This window comes from Chelonia mydas, chromosome 3 (assembly GCF_015237465.2).
Source record: "Chelonia mydas isolate rCheMyd1 chromosome 3, rCheMyd1.pri.v2, whole genome shotgun sequence".
Taxonomy (NCBI): Eukaryota; Metazoa; Chordata; order Testudines; family Cheloniidae; genus Chelonia; species Chelonia mydas.
In genome coordinates, this window is record NC_057851.1 from 158,251,473 (window position 1) to 158,272,352 (window position 20,880).

The 20,880-nt window shown below is 39.2% G+C and overlaps 1 protein-coding gene across 4 annotated transcripts in view; it reads right to left on the reverse strand.

The window, feature by feature from the left end:
- SPATA17 (spermatogenesis associated 17) overlaps positions 1 to 20,880 on the reverse strand; it is a 152,884-nt gene that overhangs the window by 76,995 nt on the left and 55,009 nt on the right. For all 4 annotated transcript variants that reach the window (XM_037895718.2, XM_043543646.1, XM_007064745.4 and 1 more), the window contains one exon: positions 7,372 to 7,495. In XM_037895718.2, coding sequence (XP_037751646.1) covers positions 7,372 to 7,495 — 124 coding nt within the window. The remainder of the gene's footprint in view (positions 1 to 7,371; positions 7,496 to 20,880) is intronic.

Sequence of the window (20,880 nt, forward strand, 5' to 3'; positions counted from 1 at the left end):
TCCGATTTGTTATGGTCTCTGCTTATAGGAACAAATGCAATTGATAAAATAAACAATGTACTCAGTTGTTATTTGACTTGTGGTAAATTAATTTTCAACACTCTTTCAGACAAAGCAGAACTGAAAAGAGACCTGAAGGTATTCTTTTTTTTTTCTGCATGAATTGACAAACATGATAAATCAGTAGATAATGTTATATGTGAGTGAGTCACTGAATGCTGCAAATCAGTGGCTCAATTATGATTTTTACAATAACAATAATAAAGAAAAAAAGACAAAACTGGTATAAAAACCTATGGTACCCTCAACCCGCAGCAGAAGAGCTACACCTTTACCTTATTCAGAAAGTGAGCTTTAGGTCTGTGTACCAGACTCTACCAACCTTGCAAGCAGTGCATCCATAGCCTTGAACGTGAATTGACAAAGGTATAGCTGGAAATTAAGCCTTATATCCAAACACAGAATCTTATCAGGCCTTCCAGTGTGGCCTGGCTAAGTTTGCGGACTAAAGAATCTGTCTTAAGGAAGGCGGACACAAAGGTTTTTTTCCCCCCCCCGCTCTCCTGATGGTAATAGGTCACCTTACCTGATCACTCTCATTACAGTGTGTATGGTAACACCCATTGTTTCATGTTCTCTGTGTATATAAATCTCTCCACTGTATTTTCGACTGAATGCATCCGATGAAGTGCGCTGTCACTTACAAAAGCTTACGCGCAAATAACTTTGTTAGTCTCTAAGGTGCCACAAGTCCTCCTTTTCTTTTTGAGGATACAGACTAACACGGCTGCTACTCTGAAGCCCAGAGTAGTTACTATGAACATAAGGACCTTGGTCAGTGTAGATTTGTCAGTGTTTACTCTCAAGCTGTGAAAATCTCTTGCAGGGCATGAACGACCCTGATATAAGAAGAAAAGGAGTACTTGTGGCACCTTAGAGACTAACCAATTTATTTGAGCATGAGCTTTTGTGATGATGCATACTGTATGCATCCAATGAAGTGAGCTGTAGCTCACGAAAGCTCATGCTCAAATAAATTGGTTAGTCTCTAAGGTGCCACAAGTACTCCTTTTCTTTTTGCGAATACAGACTAACACGGCTGTTACTCTGAAACCTGATATAAGGCTGGCCTCTCGAGAGCCAGTTGCTTAAGCATACTAAGTCCCTGACATAGTAGCTGGTCTGCACCACAGCTAAACACTGGTTGAAAATCATAGGGACTACTGCCAGTCCAAAAAGTAGCAACTTTGTTTAGTTATTGGTGGTTTCCCAACAAAACTTCATAGATTTGTATAGATTTTAAGATAAGAAGGGACCGTGTAATCACCTAAACTGATCTCCTGAATAACAGAGGCTCACCAGTTTTTAAGTTGATCAGGTCAGAACCTTCAAACTGCATGACAGTGACCTTGGCCTTGCACTTCAGCAGAACAATCTGAATTCTGATGGTAGGAGTGTTCCTGTAAGTGGGAAGCTGTAGCTAGAGATTTAGAAGGTATATCAGAGATTTCAAAAAAAGCCCTAACAGTATGCTTTGACACTTCTTGACCTTCTTAAAAGAGCTCCAAAAATTTCTGTTTCTGTCTTCAGGAAAGTGCTGAAGACATCTTGGACCATAAAAAAAAAATTATACCTTGCCTCACCACTTAGTAATTAGAAGCACATAAAGTCAAGGCTGCCAAGAAGTGCGCTTTCCTTCCAAAAAGCTCAAAGTGTTTACATTCCTTTTTCCCAGGAAAGGAAGAACCTTTCTCAAATTAGACTTTTCAACCACTGCTGAGATCATTAGAATGCCAACGTAAAAGATAGAAAAAAAATAATTCCAATTATTCTCTCAGTATTCAATAGAAGGAGTTGAGCTTCCCTGAGGCAGACACTGTTGAGGCAGAATGATTCTACACTTCCTTTGCAGACTCTAACAAGCAGTCTTTAATAGGGAAACCTATCTTGTCCTTCTCTTGAAGCTCTGTTATCAAGGAGCTTAGGAGGATTCTCTGCTTAGGAGCTTCCAAAAGAATGTCAAGAGAAATTGATCCCCTACAAACTGAGCCTTGGAACCCTAAGTGTCACTGAGAGGAGAGGAAGAGGCAGTCAGCACAGCCTCCTCAGAAGATGGGGAAAAATAGGGCATTTCAGAGGACTTCTCAACTGTATCCTCCTCTGACAAAGTGATGGATGTCACATCCTGTAAAACTGCAGAACTAGGAGAATCATTCTTCTTGATCTTTATAGGAGGTGCAAACTTAGGGCTCGTCAGCAATGAAGACACAGGACTCTTATCAACCCCCTCTTCTCTTGATGTTACAGAAGAAGGAGGTTGAAGACTACAGGGCCAACAAATCAAAAGGGCACAATACCCAGAGAATAAAACTGCCCTGGTAAGTTTTCCAGCCAGGAGCTGATTGGGGCAGAGAAATGGCCCAACAGAAGATCCTGTACCTGAATCAGGAACACTAGGAAGAGCACCAGCAGAACTGAATGAGCCAACTTTTCTAAGATCAGAGGGTCTCACGTGTCTGCATGTGTTTCTGATCTTGGGTAAATAGAGGATCCCATGGAACTGTTGACAGTATCAGTCTAGCTGATCCCAGCTTGGTGGATCCCAGAGGAGAACGGACTGAGGTTGGAACCAAAGATGAATCTGAGTCCCTCAGTGTGAGATTAGGAGCTTGGGGCACCCCAGATGGCCAGTAATGCTCAAAGAGGTTCTGTGGCTGTGTGGCCAGGCTTACAACTCCCACATTATGCCTCTGTGGAAGTAATGCCATGAAGGAAAACGTTCATCATTTGGGCTGCAATTTTCCATACTTGGTCTCTATTCAAAGATGAATTTGGTAGTGAAAAGTTGAGCAAAATCAGTTCCACTGTTTAGGAGCAAAAGGAGAATGGAGAAAAAAATACACATTTCCCATCATCTTGCGTGGCAGTGTGAGTGCCTGGAGGAAAAGATGGTCAGGGGTGAGGCAATACTATTCCACTGATTCTCTATTCCTTCTTCCAATGACAGAGACAATTATAGTAGCAAAGGGTTACCTCAGCCTTTGACATACAGTGTGTCTCCATAGCTGCTAGAGCCCTGGCTTTGGTCCATCATACACCTACAAGAGAAGTCTGACTTTCACTGCTATTGTGTTGTGTGCCCAAGTACATCTGGGAATATGAGCTGTTAGAATCATGCAGTGACTGAGACATGCAGTCCCTTGTCCCATCAAGTATGGCCTTTTCAAACCCAATCCTGTGAAGTGCTGGACAATTCCTTTAAGGTGCTGAGCTCCTTCACCTTCCATTGATTTCAAAGGCAGCTACAGTTTGTCAGCACTTTGGAAAATTGGCCTCTTAATCCATTTGCCACATTTACTTGCTAATATGTACTTAGAGGAGACCAGGTAAAACCTGCACACACGTTTGAGTTCACTAACACAAAAAGAGAAAAGCAGATATATTGTACATATTCATAATAGAAACATTAAATTAAAAAAACCTTATTTTTAAAATATTAATTATATTTAAAAGGGATCCATTAACACAATAGTACTAATTTGCACACTGCAATTATGGACTGATAGCAAACTTAGCTTAAGAACCTGTTCATGATTTGATTTATAAATGCAAAAAGAAAAATAATAAAATAAAAATATAAAATAGGCCAGTGGGACTTTTTTTTACTCTATAATGTGCTGCCAACATTTGTATTCAAAGAAATAATCTGAACAAAGGCAGAGTTTTTGCTAACCCTGTCATGCAATTTTTAACTCCTTGCATTTTTAAGGTATCTTGTTCATCATAAAACACAGCACTTATATTGTTCATTTAAAAGCAGATAAGGAAAATATTGTTGAGCATAAATACATATCAGCTTATTAAAATCCAAAAGAGAAGAGTTCAGTTTTTCTAATAGAATTTAGATTGATAACAGTGTTGATACCTTTTCAAGATATTTCTTTCTATATTCCACAATGGAATCTCTTGCAAAAAGCAACCAGTAGGTGGAGCAGACAACATAATTTATTACTTGATACCAAGGGCATGGAGTCTGTTGCAGGTTTCTTCATAATTATGGGAATTATGTAGGAGAAATTTTCTTCAAACAAAGGAAGCTCATCTACGTTAGGTGTTACTTGTCTAGTTACTGAAGCTATTGATACATAAAGCAAGTTGAGTAAAAGCTCAGTATTTCATAAGCATAGAATTTTAGAGTTCATAATTTATTTCTCCGGGCATTATTTTCCAAATAACTTAGTTTTACTCAAATGAAAAAATCACATTCTATTTTCAAACCTCCTCTTATAGCTACAAAGTTTGGGCTGTATTTGTGGTGCATGAACAACACCAGCTACACAGAGACAAAAAGTAGATGCTGTTTATTTTCTAAAGCTGTAAAATTTATTTGTGTTTTGAAGTTAGTGGGATGCATAACAAACAATTTTCAGGGAATAATGTTGATTAAGTGTGTGACAACAAATTAACACTATTACTGCTAGTAAATATTGATTATACAAAGATGCTCAAATGTTTAGATTTCTTTCTGAAATGTAGATGTCCAGAAGATACTCTTATTTTTAAATTAATAAATTCATAAAGGTCTGTTAATTCAAGCACTGATGTATAGCTGAAGTAATCATGTATCTGTGTTAAAATATTTGTATAAATACAGTGCATATGTACAAACATCAACAATAAATTGCTATATTATTGCAAATTCTTATAGAGTTCATTATTTATCAACAAATATAGTAAAATGGTAATTTTAAATTGTGCTATAATATGGTATAATTTTTATATATATACTCTGTTAAAAGCTATCACTGAGTTTATTGATCCATGTTTTATTTATTGTAAGCATGACACAGGTTAGACAAAGTGTAACACTATATTAAATACTATATTAATTTGTAGCCTTTGTAAAAATGTAACTGTTGAACTTGTAAGCACCGAGGCGCTCTAGTATTCAAATCGCTGCAGTCACAACAGCAGTCAATTTTAATGTTTGTGCTGCAGAACATAAGGAAAAGCCATCACATGATATCTCAAGCATTAGCTCCACAAGCATCTGAAGCTACAATTCTGAATAGTCTATGGAAGACTGACTTCTTCAAATCTATGATAGCCTATTTTTAGTCTACAGATGTTAATCTTTAGCAACATATGGGACTTCCTGAATTATAAAATATCCTGAAATAATGCTATGTCAGTATTTTGCTTGAAATTTTATTTCTCATTCAGCTATGGTAAAATGTTTATGGAATATGTGATGGAAATAGCAACAGCAAAAATACTGATATTTAATATCAATAACCTTTAACATTATATTATTTTACTATCTGTCACAAAGAAGCAAATCAGTATAGAAAGGAGCTAAGAAAAAAAAATCCAAAATCATATTTCAATATTTCTGCTAAACGTATTCATTTATATCAAACCATCTTGCTGCATGAAGAGGCAAAGTGAAGATGCGGCAATTTAAATAAGTGCCAATAACGCACAGTAATTTAACTTATTTTTTCTTATTAGGATACTTTTTCTTAATAGAGGGGATATTTTTAAAAAAATAAAAAAAATTATAGCTCAGCTCCTGGATCACAATTCAGTACCAAACTGTGACTTCTGTGGCAAATTTTGTGGCCTCAGAGTCATGGAATATGTAGACCCTGACAGCGAGCAAAACCGGAGTGTTTTTAGTTCTGCAAAACCGTGCCTGTCAAGCTTTGTTCTTGTTAAATCAGAAACCCAAATCCATAAGACCACGATGCTTACTGCTGCCCTCCACCAGGAAAACCTTAACTTGAGGACTGAGGTACAAATGCTGCCTGCCATCCCTTAAGGATGAATCTTGGTGTGTAAAAGTACCCACTGGTAAAGGAAAATGCAGTTTTCTAACCTGGCACTATCGGGAACAAAATGAGTTCATTATATTTTAGACCATAAGTCATTCAGTTCATCTCACTAGCCATCTAAAAGAATGGTGAACATGCCACAGTTTAATTTTTCAGATACTAAAGGTGTAGAACATTTTATCCACATGAACACTTGGTTTGTTAGGCCATCCTTATTTCTAATATTTTGCTTGATGTATCTGCTTAATATTGGAATTACTGTAAAAATAAGTTATTTTTTCCAAAAAATGGTCCAAGAAAATGTAAAAACTTTAAGAACATTCTATGTGAAAAATGTACTATTTCTACAGCTGGCCAAATTATTTGTGGTGAATAATATTCAATTAATAACTTAGGCCTTTTCTCTGTTTGCAAATTGCTTCTGAACAGACCTTGAATTTAGTAATTTTGCAATTAAAGTTACTCCTTTTTACTAATGTATTCACTTTTCAAATCTGACATACAATTAATGCAAACAAGTTTCAAACTATGGGTGGATTATAAATGATTCATAAACACTGAAAAAGGCTAAATTTGCTGCCACTGAGTCACATGGTATTGTTCCTGCTCCCTGATCAGATGACTGATCATTTTTATTGTAACAAATAACGAACAATGAGTAGCAAACAACAAATAGGAAATAATGAATACAAATATTTTGTTCATGCCTGAAATTTCACATGCAAAGACAGGTATTCATGTGAAGAACAACTATTCACCAAACAATCATGGAAAGAAAAAAAACATTTGCACTAATGTTCACAAATAGGGACTAGCAAGGACCACAAATATAGTCAAAATAGAACAGCCCTTCAAAATTTGAACAAAGGTTCTTAAATCCTGTTTTACCATATAAGATCAGCTCTACTAATTACTAAAAAATTTGACTTCCTGCCAATCACACTGTATAGGAAGACTTGAAAATTCTAGAACTTTTAGCAGTGCAAACAAATTAATCAGTAAATATTCAAAATTCCAGAGGCATACCTATGTGAAAATAATCAAGGTAAATGTGCTGATCCAGGCAGTTCTATGAAAAGCTTTAGCTGAAACCCTACATGTACAATGTATTTTAAAACACAGCAGAAGAGCACGATATCAATCCAATCATTAGCTCAATTAAAAAAGAAAAAATGAAACTGCTCCTCGGCTTAATAACTTGTTAGTTCTTGACAAGTGCAACCACACAACAATAAGCCAGTCAAAATGAGTTTTTAAAGCGAGGTTATGCCCTTCGTGTTGTGTTATCACAGTGGCAGATCAAACTGCTGACTTGGACTCTTTCTGCCAGCAGTGCTGTTACTGCCTCTGTGAAGCTGCTGTCACAGAATAGTCATGGTACCTGCTCTCACCTATAGAAAAGCACTAAATTGAACTCAAAGTAGTGTCTTTGTGATATCTTTTCAACAAGTCATGTCCCATTCAGCCTGCTAGTTTATCTCTGTCAAGCTGGGGGCCCAAGTGGTTTGCATGAGCTGTCAGGGACAGGTATACCAACCTGCTCTGTGCTGAGGAGGTAATGCATCTTTCGGGCTTGGTGATCCTTTTTCTTTTCTTCTCTTTCTAGGTCTTTTTTCTCCTTTTCTTTCTCCTTCATCTCTGCAAACTCCTCTAGTTCTTTCCTGCATCAAAACAACTCTTTGTTATTTACAGTCCAGAGGTGAAAAAAGATGCTAACACTTTTTTTTTTAACTCTTTCACAGCTGGTTCTCCATGGCATTCAAGGTGCTGCCTTCATCCATTAACAATCAGTTGGAAATCAGTGGAATGTTAAAATCTACTTGGTACATTCTGCAGTATAGGAGATGGATTCTGTATGGGTGTGACTAACATTTGGTACCATTAAAGTGGTTAAATCTACATTCTATGTGTTTGTACAGTATACCACATTTATTCATAATTCGTTCATTTATATTCTTCAGTTTTTATTTTGAGGAAGATGTTGATGGTGTTATTTAAATATTTTGATAAAACAGAAGTAATAGATATTCTGTGCACTGTTTTATCAAAAATCATTTTACCTTGAGTTTCATTAAATAGAATTTATTTTAATGTAGTAACTTCATTCAAATGGACATCAGCATGTAAACTGATAGTTTATATTTCAGCTAGTACCTTGTGACAGAGTGGTAGATCATGACCCTGTGACAGACCCTCTACCCCTTCTGCCCTTGCGTGTGCAGAAGGGTTAGAAGGAGGAAGGGTAAGCTTGACTATTTGATATCCCTCTCCTTGCTGCATCACTGAGCCCTCTGCAGGGTTGAGGATCTGTGCATGGAGAAGGGCTGGGACGTGGGCTGCAGGCAGGTGAGTGGGGTCCAGGGGCATACACCTTTCCCTCATTAAGTACACCAGAAGTCCTTGGGAAAGACACATGCAATATTAACTTTCCTGGACATCTCCCTCCTCAGCATGGAGCCTTTCTGACAAGGGTAATACAGAGCAGCCACTGTCATGGGGAGTCCACAGCAAAGTCACTGCCAGGAAAACAGGTTGTGAGGCAGGGGTTCCTGGAGCCAGTGTGGAGGGATCACAAGGTCTGCTGAGCAAATGTCCCTGTGCCTCCATTAGTTCTTGGAAGATCCACAGGTAGCAAGAGGCTGATCCCACTGTCTGCTTTGCAGGAAGCGACAGACCCATATTTCCAGTAGAACAATCTGAGGAAAACTATGCAAGGTAAAACTTGCAGAGATTTTCTCATCAATGGCTTCTTCCCATGGATTTTCTGCAAAAGGACCAGTCTGGCCCCAAATTATGCAAACTTGTAGAGTAAATTAATGTCCTATACTAAGCATAATTCAGTGTTATAGTTCACAGTGCATGTGTATTGAATTATTTTGACCCAGTTAAAAGAGGTTAGCTTGATTAACGTATGTTATTATTTTTCTTAAGAAACAGCTAGTTCAAATTAACCTGTGTGTGAAAGACACCAGCTTTGTTCAGTGATTAGGTGAGTAAATTCTGGCCTTTTTTCAGAATATGTTACATAAAATAAAAAGTGAAGACAAATGCACAGTTCATATGTCTGGATAGTAAATAACACAGCAAAAAGAAATCTGGGATCTGATAATTCCCTCACGGAAGTCAATGGTAACACTCCCATTGACTTCAATGAGAGCAGGATTTGGCCCCTGGAGAACAAGGATCAAATCAGGCAAATATTTAAGCATGTTTATGTAACTTTAACTTTATTGATGTAAGTAATCCTACAGACAAGTCAAATTACCTCAATCAGTGTTTGCATGACTGGGCTCCAGCTTTGTAATGCTAGCTGTTATAATTATCATAATGTTAATTTAATCCACAAAAACAAGTGAAATGGTAATAAATGGCTTATAAATATATGAACTCAGTTAAAATAAATTCTTAAAGAAAATATATATTAAAATAGTATCATTTTTATATTTGATTCATGCTACAGTCTTTCAAGTTTTCTTTACCAAAATATTAATCCACAACACCTGGTAAAATGAATAAAATGTTAAGTAAATCATGCATGTTTTTTCTTCAAATGTGCAAGACAAAAATAGAATGAAAAGGAAATACATTAAAGGTAGGAAAAGATGTATAGGTCTGTTTCAATCTCTGCAAATATTTTTTGTTGCAGTTTACTGTTAAAGGCTGCTAATACAATATTTCATACAAGGTTACTTATGAAACATACTGACGTTTAAAAATCACCATGCTATGGTTTTGCAGCAGTGTAATTTTTTTCCAACATAAGATTAAATTGCAAAATAAATGAATTACTTAGAGTAGCATGGCCCCCATTTTGCCACCCTTCTCTTGAAAATTGCTTATTAATATGAAAAAAAAGTTGGAAAATAGCCTCTTTTACTTTATGCATAGCATTTTGGGGCCTCGCAGCCTGCAGACCTGGACTAGCTGCACATTTTAGATTGTGTTGGCAAGCGGGTACAATGACCTTTCTGACCTGCATCTCAAGGCTATTATTAATCGCTAAGTAACCTGGTAAAGCCAAACAAATTTGTTTCCATTGAAAGGATCTCTATCTGTGTCTGAGAATTTGTGCTGTACCAAACAAACCTCATTAACTGTGTCCATTTTTGACAAAGAACTAGGAGTTGGAGAGATTGGCGACCTTTCTTTGTCCTTAAGGTACAGACTTCAGAGCAGTTATATGTGGGTAAATAAGTATTTTTACAAGGAAACTCTTTGTTCTATATTAACCATAAATAATTTTTTAAAAAAGTGCATGTGTTATCGAGTTAACTTTTTTATTTTAGGCAACTTTATACTTAAATATTTGTGCACATATTCTATATGTTACATATTTAATACTGCATCTCGTTCTTTTTTATTAGATTCTTCCATTCAACCTGAGTACCATTGTAAATAGCTGATAAACTGCCTGTAAGTATATGATTATAACTTCTTCCTATTCTTATCCACTTTTACCCAACAATGAATAAGAAGTTATATTGTTCAAGAGAAAACTGGTGAAAATCCCCAAAGAAAGATATCAATAAATATATATGCATTTTATTACAGATTTAATTATAACAAAGGGTAAAATATTTGTTCCATGTCATCAGTGAGGATTTACTTCATTATTTAGAATGAATTATTCATTATCATAATTTTTTCAAGTAAAAAAAAAGTTTAGATCATTTGTTGAAATGAAGTTCAAGGCAATATATAATTTTATTAGAAAGTACTATCCTAAGATCATCACAATTCCTTACAAATAGCCACACATCTCTTCATTAATGTTCTACACGAAACCACTCATGAATGTAAGTTCTTTTAAATAACTGTATAATTTTCAATATACTTTAAAATATTTTCAACAGCCTACATATTTTGCTAACATATTCTGTTTCAGTAATATTGTATGCGTAATGTTTACATTACTTTACTTTATTATAATATTGTTGACATATATAGTTACCTCTGATGGCTCTGTCCTTGAAGTCATCACAAAATGTAAAGTATGTATTAGTCTGAACACTACTATATGTATAGACTGCTTAGCAAAATTATACCAATTTAGATTTATTCTAAAATGATTTACACCCTGAAATCCCCACATGTCCTTTCTATCACATTTTAAAGACTAGATCTTAGTCCCATTAATATCAATGGTAATGAGATCAAACCCAAGGAATTAATGAAAAAGATGTTAAATATGACTCTATATAATTCACAGTATAATATTTCGGCTTCGAGACTATGCTCTATGCAGTGGGACAGTTGGCCAGTATGTAAAGAGACAGATGAAACCAGCATATATGTAAAGTACATACTACAGACATTACCTTTAGACATCGTATATCTACCAATAACACTGAGATCCAGAACCACCTGCATATATGCTTGCGCACACACAAAAATCCAAAACTCACTGATGTCAATGGAAAGACTCCCAATGACTTTGATGGGCTTTGAATCAGGCCCTCCCTCTCAACTGTTTCTATTTTTCTTTATAAACAGTACATTCAACAAGTAGTAATAAGTAATCCTTTCTCTGTGAATGCCTCACGCAATCAAGGATGTAAATAGTTCATATACTGTGTTAGCCCCTCAACCCCAACCTCTTCATTCATAGTGATCAGTATTATAACCTCCGCTTCAGGTCAAAACTTCCATTGACTCCTGTGGGTGCTCCATGTGTGGAAAGGGAATTTAATATAGTCAAATAGAATCAGAGAATCATAGGACTGGAAGGGACCGTGAGAGGTCATCTAATCCAGTCCCCTGCAATGAAGGCAGGACTAAGTATTATCTAGACCATCCCTGACAGGTGTTTGTCTAACCAGCTCTTAAAAATCCCCAATGATGGAGATTCGACAACCTCCCTAGGCAATTTATTCCAGTGCTTAACCACTCTGACAGTTAGGAAGCTTTTCCTAATGCCCAACCTAAACCGCCTTTGTTGCAATTTAAGCCCATTGTTTCTCGGCCTATCCTCAGAGGTTAAGAAGAACAATTTTTCTCCCTCCTTCTTGTAACAACCTTTTATGTACTTGAAAACTGTTGTCATGTCTCCTCTCAGTCTTCTCTTCTCCAAACTAAACAAACCCAATTTTTTCCATCTTCCCTCACAGGTCATGTTTTCTTCTTGTTGCTCTTCTCTGGACTCTCTCCAATTTGTTTTCTTTTCCTGAAATGTGACGCCCAGAACTGGACACAATACTCCAGTTGAGGCCTAATCAGTGCAGAGTAGAGTGGAAGAATTACTTCTCATGTCTTGCTTACAACACTCCTGCTAGTACATCCCAGAATGATGTTTGCTTTTTTTGCAACAGTGTTATGCTGTTGACTCATATTTAGCTTGTGATTCACTATGATCCCCAGATCCCTTTCCGCAGTACTCCTTCCTAGGCAGTCATTTCCCATTTTGTATGTGTGCAACTGATTGTTCCTTCCTAAGTGGAGTACTCTGGATTCGTCCATATTGAAATTCATCCTATTTACTTCAGACCATTTCTCCAGTATGTCTAGATCATTGTGAATTTTAATCCTATCCTCCAAAGCACTTGCAACCCCTCCCAGCTTGGTATCATCTGCAAACTTTATAAGTGTACTCTCTATGCCATTATCTAAATCACTGATGATGATATTGAACAGAACCAGTTCCAGAACCGATCCCTGGGGACCCCACTTGTTATGCCCTTCCAGCATGACTGTGAATAACTAATCTCTGGGAATGATTTTCCAACCAGTTATGCACCCACCTTATAAGCTCCATATAGGTTGTATTTCCCTAGTTTGTTTGAGAAGGTCATGCGAGACAGTATTAAAAGCCTTACTAAAGTCAATATATACCACATCTTCTGCTTCCCCCTATCCACAAGGCTTGTTACCCTGTCAAAGAAAGCTATCAGGTTGGTTTGACACGATCTGTTCTTGACAAATCCATGCTGACTGTTACTTATCACCTCATTATCTTCTAGGTTTTTGCAAACTGATTTCTTAATTATTTGCTCCATTATCTTTCTGGGTACAGAAGTTAAGGTGACTGGTCTGTAATTCCCCGGGTCATCCTTATTTTCTTTTTTATATATGGGCACTATATTTGCCCTTTTCCAGTCTTCTGGAATGTCTCTCATCTTCCATAACTTTTCAAAGATAATTGCTAATGGCTCAGATATCTCCTCCGTCAGCTCCTTGAGTATTGTAGGATGCATTTCATAGGCTCTGGTGATTTGAAGACATCTAACTTGTCTGAGTAATTTTTGACTTGTTCTTTCCCCATCATAGACTCTGATCCTACCTCATTTTCACTGGCATTCATTATGTTAGACGTCCAATCGCCACCAACCTTCTTGGTGAAAACCGAAACAAAGAAGTCATTAAGCACCTCTGCCAAATAGTTTTGTCAAGCTAGAGTGTAACCTTCTGTGTTTTCATCAAGCTCTGTGGTGAGAGAAAATAGGAATTCTGCAGATGCAAAAATTGTTTTACATTAATTAATTTGTGGAATATTTTTCAAAAACTGGTCAGCTGTTTTGTGAAATTCCTATGTCAAGAAAATAAATATGTGCACTTTTGGTGGATGCTGTGTGCAAAATGATCTGCAAAAGACTGAATAAGCAAAGGAACATTGATGATAGTTTGGGAAAAAAGTACATTTGCTTGGTACCACTGTAGTGGGGAGTGTTTCAATGACATCCAAAATGTGCCTATGTTTACGAGCTGATGTGCTCAGAGACACTTTTCATCGTGATTCAGATAAGATTGTGCCTAACAAATCTGTGAGGTAGCTGTTGACTTGTACATTATTGATTATTTCACATTAGGTTTTAAAATAAAAGTTGTTCATGTGCCAATGTAACTTACTGTTATTCTGATGTTTCATTATGAAACATGCAGTGGTGTTGGCTATGAGATGCAGATTTGGATTACCATGCTCCTGCTGTCTGTATAAAGGTTAAAAATAGATATAGAATATTGTTCCTGGCACTTTTGGAAAGGTCTTTAAATGATGATTTCAGCAATATACAGATTTTAATGGTGCTGCATAGAACAGCATCATTTCACAGATTTATACTGACCTACATTTATTGAACTTTATCAAAATATTGCATTTTGTTTGCGTTTTAACAGGAATTTTGTGATCTTGTGACCAGATAACCATAAAATCATAGTATTAATTAAAGTAAAGGGCATTTGAGAAAATCAATATGCAGTATAATTTGCCTAGAGTACCCAGAAGGAGCACAAAGTTATTGTGATTTGAAATAGCTTAGCCCTCAAATCATAAAATTCCTGCAACATAGGCAGTAGGTAACCTTAGCATAAGAGAAGCCAGCCTAAATCAATTTTACCCTCCCAACTATATACATCATCCTTCCCCCTCAAACAAAGAATATGGAACTCTAAATGCAATAACTGCAACAATTTCTTAGCTACACCAGTATATACCTATTGATTTAATGCGGTTGTACTGGTGTATCTGAGAGCAGAAGCTGACCTGCTGTATTAAAAATGGTTTGACTTTACCAAAAATATTCAGTAAAAATTAAACACTCCTACATGTCTAGCCTCGGAGGAAGAATGTAAAGCATAGATTATGGTGCTCTGTACACAGATATATTTATAACAGAAGACATGCATTACCTTATATGTTAGATATGTGACATCTAGTTACCATTCCATTCTCTGCCTTATATGAGTCTATTTCCGCTCAGTGCATTCACTATGTACTCTTAATACTGAAATGTGCCCCAGCCTGTTTTGACCAGCTACACTGATGCCTGAGAGATGATGTCATGCAACTAGCACAGTGGATTCTTGAGTATGTTTGGAAAAGAAAGGTGCCTGCCACAGCTGATTAAGCAGAAATAGGGACATCTTTTTGAGGAGGGACAGATCCTTAACAGATGGAGGAGTTTGGAAACTGTCTTGCTGGTGAGTTATTGTGGCCCAATAGTATTCTGAAACTATCTGCCTTGTATGTGACTCTCAGAAAGATACTCTATTTGTATTGCGCCTATGGCCTCTCCTGCCTAAAACCTTCCTAACTAATGGAACAATAATGTGCAGACTTATATAATATGCTCATTTGGCATACAAATGTGCAATGTTATATCTCTAATCAACCAACCATCCACATACTGTTTTATGTTCATTTCAACTATGTATTTGTGCATAATTACCTTTGTAAGGTGATGATAAGCATCATTGTTTTGTCTGAAAATCATTGAGGGGATTTTGCACTGTACATAGTTCATTATACAAAGTGGTACAAATCCAGTCCACTTACCTGGATGGACAAGGTACAAAAAGCATTGGAACCACCCAGGGTCTCCTGTACAAGGGGCCAGATCATTGAGAGGAAATTCACATCCCCTGTATGCCACACAAAAATGCTCTGCAGCAGTACACAAAGCAGTACTTGGTTGGGCCAATTCCCCTTGTGTGTAGGAGGATACATGGGCCAGCAGCCCATGAACCATAGTAGAAGCTGTGCAAGGGCTGAATTGGTGCTTCTGTGTCCTACTGCTGGTTTGTTGGGAAGAATTCAGTCCCAGCACCAAATCCCAGATTGGTTTGGAATGGCTTTGATGAGTGTGCTGATTCACACTGATTGGAGAGTATTTGGATTTTACTGTCTGACACGTTAATTTGTGTCTAGATTGTGTTTTGCAAGTGAAAAGCAGCTTGCTTTTTTTTTTAAGAAGCATATTAGGGCCCAATTTTGTTCCCAGTGAAGTCAATGACAAACTCCCATTGATTTCATGCACTGACATCTCTGCGTGGTGCATGTTCAGTAGGTATGCAGACTTCATCCAGCTCTGCGTGCACTCTAGGTGAAGTGTGATATGCTTTATGACAAACATGCAGGAAGCTTTGTAACTGAGCAGACTTAGGCAAGTTCTCACCATAGTGCGTGGTTGTTTCTGCAGCTGATTGACAAGGTGTTCATGGCTTAAAATCTGTGTTGAGGCAGGTAAACCTTGGCTGTAATGAAGTCTAACACATCCCTTATGAATTCTATTCTCTGTGTGGGTTCCAAGGAAGGCTCCTCTCTGTTGATTGTTAGACCCAGTGCAATGAAAAGTTGGAGCAATTTAATGGATTCCTCTACCTGTTGTGGTGACTTCCCTCAAACCAGCAAGTCATCAAGTTAAGGATGAACTATTATTCCATCTTTTCTCAGGTGAGCCACCACAACTACCAAACATTTGGTAAAGACTCTTACAGCTGCTGAAGCTCAGAAGGGTAGCATGTTGTATTTGTAGTGGGCCTGTCCTACTTGGAACCTCAGGTACTAGCTGTGTGCAGGGAGAATTGATATGTGGAAATATGCATCTTGCAGGTCGAGAACTGTAGATCAGTCCTGAGCATCTAGTGATGGAATTATGGAGGCAAGGATTATCATTCTGAACTTGATGAGGCAGATGAGAGTGTTGAGCCTCCTGAAGTCCAGAAGTAGATGCCATCCCCTTTTTGTCTTCAGGACTAAATCCCTTCTGCCTATATTGCAGTGGAACTTCTTCTCTTGCTCCAAGAAACAGAAGTAATTCTATCGCCTGAGTAATAGTCTCTCGTGAGACAGGCTGCTGAATAGGGAAGGGGAAGGAGATGGGCAATAGGGACAGATTATTTTTGGAACCCAGCAGTCTGATGCAATGAGGTTCCTAAAAAAACCCCAAAAACGTGGCCCTCCTGCAAGGGGAAGTAAAGGGTAAAGATCCTGTGGACTAATTAAAGAGTGACTCTTGAGCATCATGTCAGAAGGATTGCCCTGAGGTTGTCGCAGCTGACAGGCAGATCATGTAAAAGCCTAAGTCTCCTCTTTCGAAAGTGCTGCCCCTTCCGCAGAGGCTCAATGATCTTGATTGGAAAAAAGCTGCTGGTGGTGATCTCTGTCTGGAATAAAACTGAGGCCTTCTCTGTTTTCTTTAAGGAGATGGTATGTATACTCCTACCAAACAAAGACCAGGAGTCTTTCAACAAATGTAGAGCATCATCTGTTTTTGTACTGAAGAACTCAGTCTTCAAAGTGGACGTCTTTAATTGTTGTCTGCACCTCCTTTGGGACTAAGAGTCAGACTGAAGCCAAGGTGCCCTCCTCATGATAATGGAAGTTGCCATGGATCTTGCCATGATATTTGAAGCATGTAAGGAGAGCTTAGAGATAGATTTTGACTATCCAAAATTACAGCCTTGCACTACTCCTTGCATTCCTGAGGAAGTCTGTCAGCAGTCTAGAGGCTTGTGTACATGAATACTTAGTTGGCAGCAAGCTGGGGTGTAAATCTACCCTGCAGTCATGTGCAGTGCACTGAGGGTATGTCTACACTGCAATTAGACACCCGCAGCTGGCCTTTGCCAGCTGACTTGGACTTGCGGGGCTCAGACTAAGGGGCTGTTTAATTGTGAGGTAGACATTTGGGCTAGGGCTGGAGCCTGAGCTCTGGGACCCTCCCATTTCACAGGGTCCCAGAGGCCAGACTTCAGCCCGAACCCAGGCTGTCTTAGAGGATTGGGCTCAGGAACCAGGTGGTGATCTTGAGCTTACCAGGACACCTCTGGACTCAGACCAAGCTAATTCAAGGGGAGGTCTTCCTTTCCCAGGTCCGATGCAGGCTATATAGATCAGCCCTAGAGAAACAGTTTGAGGTGAGCCTGTTTTTCCAAAAGTTCCTTTTAGAAAAGGACATACAAATAGAACTCCTTGTCAACTTGGTAAGATCCACCTTCGACAGGTTGGGTCTCCTTCTCAATGTGTGCAAATCAACCCTATCCCCTACATGGAGGATGGAGTTTATTGGAGCAATGTTGGACTCGGGCCAGGCCAGAGCATTCATGCCAGAGTCTCAGTTTTGGACAATGACAGACACCATACAAAGCCTCAAGCAGTACCCCACCACCACACCAAGGAATTGCTTGAAGCTCCTTGGGCACATAGCAGCATGTACATACATGGTACAGCATGCGAGGCTGAGGCTCAGACCTCTCCAGGCCGGCTAGCATTGGCCTATCGGCCAGGGCATGATGGTCTGGACAAGATGGTCATCCTCCCGGTGCCAGTTCTGAAGTAATTCCACTGGTGGCTCAACCCACAGAAGGTATGTGCAGGAGTCCCCTTTGCCAAGCTCCAGCTCTCCCTGTCCCTGGTTACAGATGCGTCACAGTTGTGGTGGGGTGCTCACCTGGGAGACCTTCAAACCCAAGGTCTCTGGTCACAAGATGAGCTCTCGCTCCACATCAATGTCCAGGAGCTGAGAGCGGTCCACCTAGCATGCCAGACCTTCCAGGCTCACTGGCAAGGGAAATGCATGGAGGTGATGATGGACAACACAACTTGTTTTATATAAACAAGCAGAGTGGAGCTCATTCTTCTCCCCTATGTTGGGAAGTCCTCAAGCTGTGGGACTTCTGCATAGCCCACTCAATTCACCTGGAAGCATCCTTCCTCCCAGGTTCTCAGAACGAGCTGGTGGATTATCTCAGCAGATCCTTTCACAATCACGGGTGGTCTATTCCCCCAGACGTGGTGAACAACATTTTCCAAATGTGGGGAGTTCCCCATATTGACCTGTTTGCCACAAAGAGAAACAGAAAATGCCTCCGGTTCTGTTCCTTCCTGAATCAAAGTCTGGGCTTCCTTGTGAACATGTTTCTCCTCCCTTGAACAAACCACCTGTTGTATGCATTCCCTCCATTTCCACTGGTTCACAAGGTTCTGCTCAAGATCCGCAGGGAAGGGGCAGCGGTCATACTGATAGAACCAACCTGGTCCCACCAGCACTGGTATACCATGCTCCTGGAGCTATCGGTGGACACCCCAATCTCTTTGCCCCTGCTTCCAGACCCGATCACACAAGACAAAGGCCATCTCCATCATCGCAACCTCGAGTCTCTTCACCTCACCGCTTGGAAGCTTCATGGTTAAACCTCACGGAGCTAATGTGCTCTGAGGCCATTAGGGAGGTCCTGCTTGGCAGCAGGAAACCCTCCACCAGGGCTACCTACCTAGACAAGGGAAAAAGATTTGCAATCTGGCGCTCTCAGGGTTGTGGTCCCCCAATGCAGGCTCCCAGTCGCTCATCTTAGACTACCTATTACATTTCAAACAGCAGGTCCTCTCAGTATCACCTCTCAAGGTCCACCTGGTGGTCATTTCGACGTTCCACCCAGGAGCAGCTGGCCATTCAGTCTTTGCCAACCTGATGGATAGTCGTTTCCTGGTCACCAAAACATCAGCAAGGAGAATGTCTGATCTTAAGGCTCTAACCTCCGACCCTCCTTATACCATTTTTTATAAGGACAAGGTGCAACTTAGGCCTCACCCAGCCTTCCTTCCAAAGGTTATCTCCCAATTCTGTGCCAGTCAGGACATTTTTCTCCCAGTCTTTTATCTTAAGCCTCATGCGGATAGTCGGGAGCAAAGGCTACACTCCTTGGACGTTCGACAAGCACTTGCCTTTTACATTGAATGCACGAAACCATTCTCCAAGTTGAACCAGTTGTTCTTGGCAGTTGCAGGTAGAATGAAAGGCCTCCTGGTGTCATTGCAAAGAATTTTGTCATGGATCACGTTCTGTATCTGGGCATGCTATGATCTTGCAAAAGTACCGGCCCCTGCACTGACAGCACATGCCACAAAAGCAGAGGCCTCCTCTGCAGCGTTCCTGGCCCATGTCCCGATCCAGGAGATTTGCAGAGCGGTGACGTGGTCCTCGGTTCACACTTTCACCTCTTACTATGCTATTACCCAGCACACCTGGGATGATGTGGTTTTCGGCAGAGCAGTGCTCCTATCTGTAATTCCATAAGCTCCAACCCACCTTCTAGTTAGGGCTTAGGAGTCACCTAATTGGAATCGACATGAGCAAGCACTCGAAGCACAAGAACAGTAACTCACCTTCTCATAATTGTTGTTCTTCAAGATGTGTTGCTTATGTCCATTCCAAGACCCACCTGCCTTCCCCTCTGTCGGCAAGAAGGAACTGAAGAGGTGGTAGGTCGGCAGGGACCTAGATCCACTGCCATGAAGGCGCCACTCCAGGGGGCTCCACAGCCAATCCAATAGATGCTGCTAAGGGAAAAACCTTCCGATGACTATGAACGTGGTGCACACACACCTAATTGGAATAGACGTGAGCAACACATCTCAAAGAACAAGTTATGAGAAGGTAAGTAACCATTTTTTTCACGGATATTTTCTAAACATACACTTATATAAAACCAAAACCCATCAAAATGGTTTCTAGATGTAAAGAATAAAACAATGGAAATAGTTGCTTTTAAACAATTAAAAATTCCCTTCCATTGTTAGCAACCCAAACACTGCATCAGTGGGAACAAGGGCTGTCAAGCAATTAAAAAAATTAATTGCCATTAATCGTGAGATTAATTGCACTGTTAAACAATAATAGAATACCATTTATTTAAATATTTTGGATGTTTTTTACATTTTCAAATATATTGATTTCAGTTACAACAGAATAATAAGTGTACAGTGCTCACTTAATATTTATTTTTGATTACAAGTATTTGCACTGTAAAAAACAAAAGAAACAGTATTTTTCTATTCACCTAATACAAATACTGTAATGCAATCTCTTTATCATGAAAGTTGAGCTTAAAAATGTAGAATTATGTACAAAAAAATTGCATTCAAAAATAAAACAATGTAAAATTTTAGAGTCTGCAAGTCCACCCACTCCTACTTCTTATTCAGCCAATCACTCAGACAAACAAGTTTGTTTACATTTGCAGAAGATAATGCTGCCCGCTTCTTGTTTACAGTGTCACCTGAAAGTGAGAACTGGTGTTCACATGGCACTGTTGTAGCCAGTGTTGCAAGATATTTATGTGCCAGATGTGCTAAAGATTCATATGTCCCTTCATGCTTCAACCACCATTCCAGGGCACGTGTCCATGATGATGACAGGTTCTGCTTGATAACAATCCCAAAGCAGTGCGGACTGATGCATGTTCATTTTATTATCTGAGTCAGATGCAATCAGCAGAAGGTTGATTTTCTTTTTTCGTGGTTTGAGTTCTGTAGTTTCCACATCGGAATGTT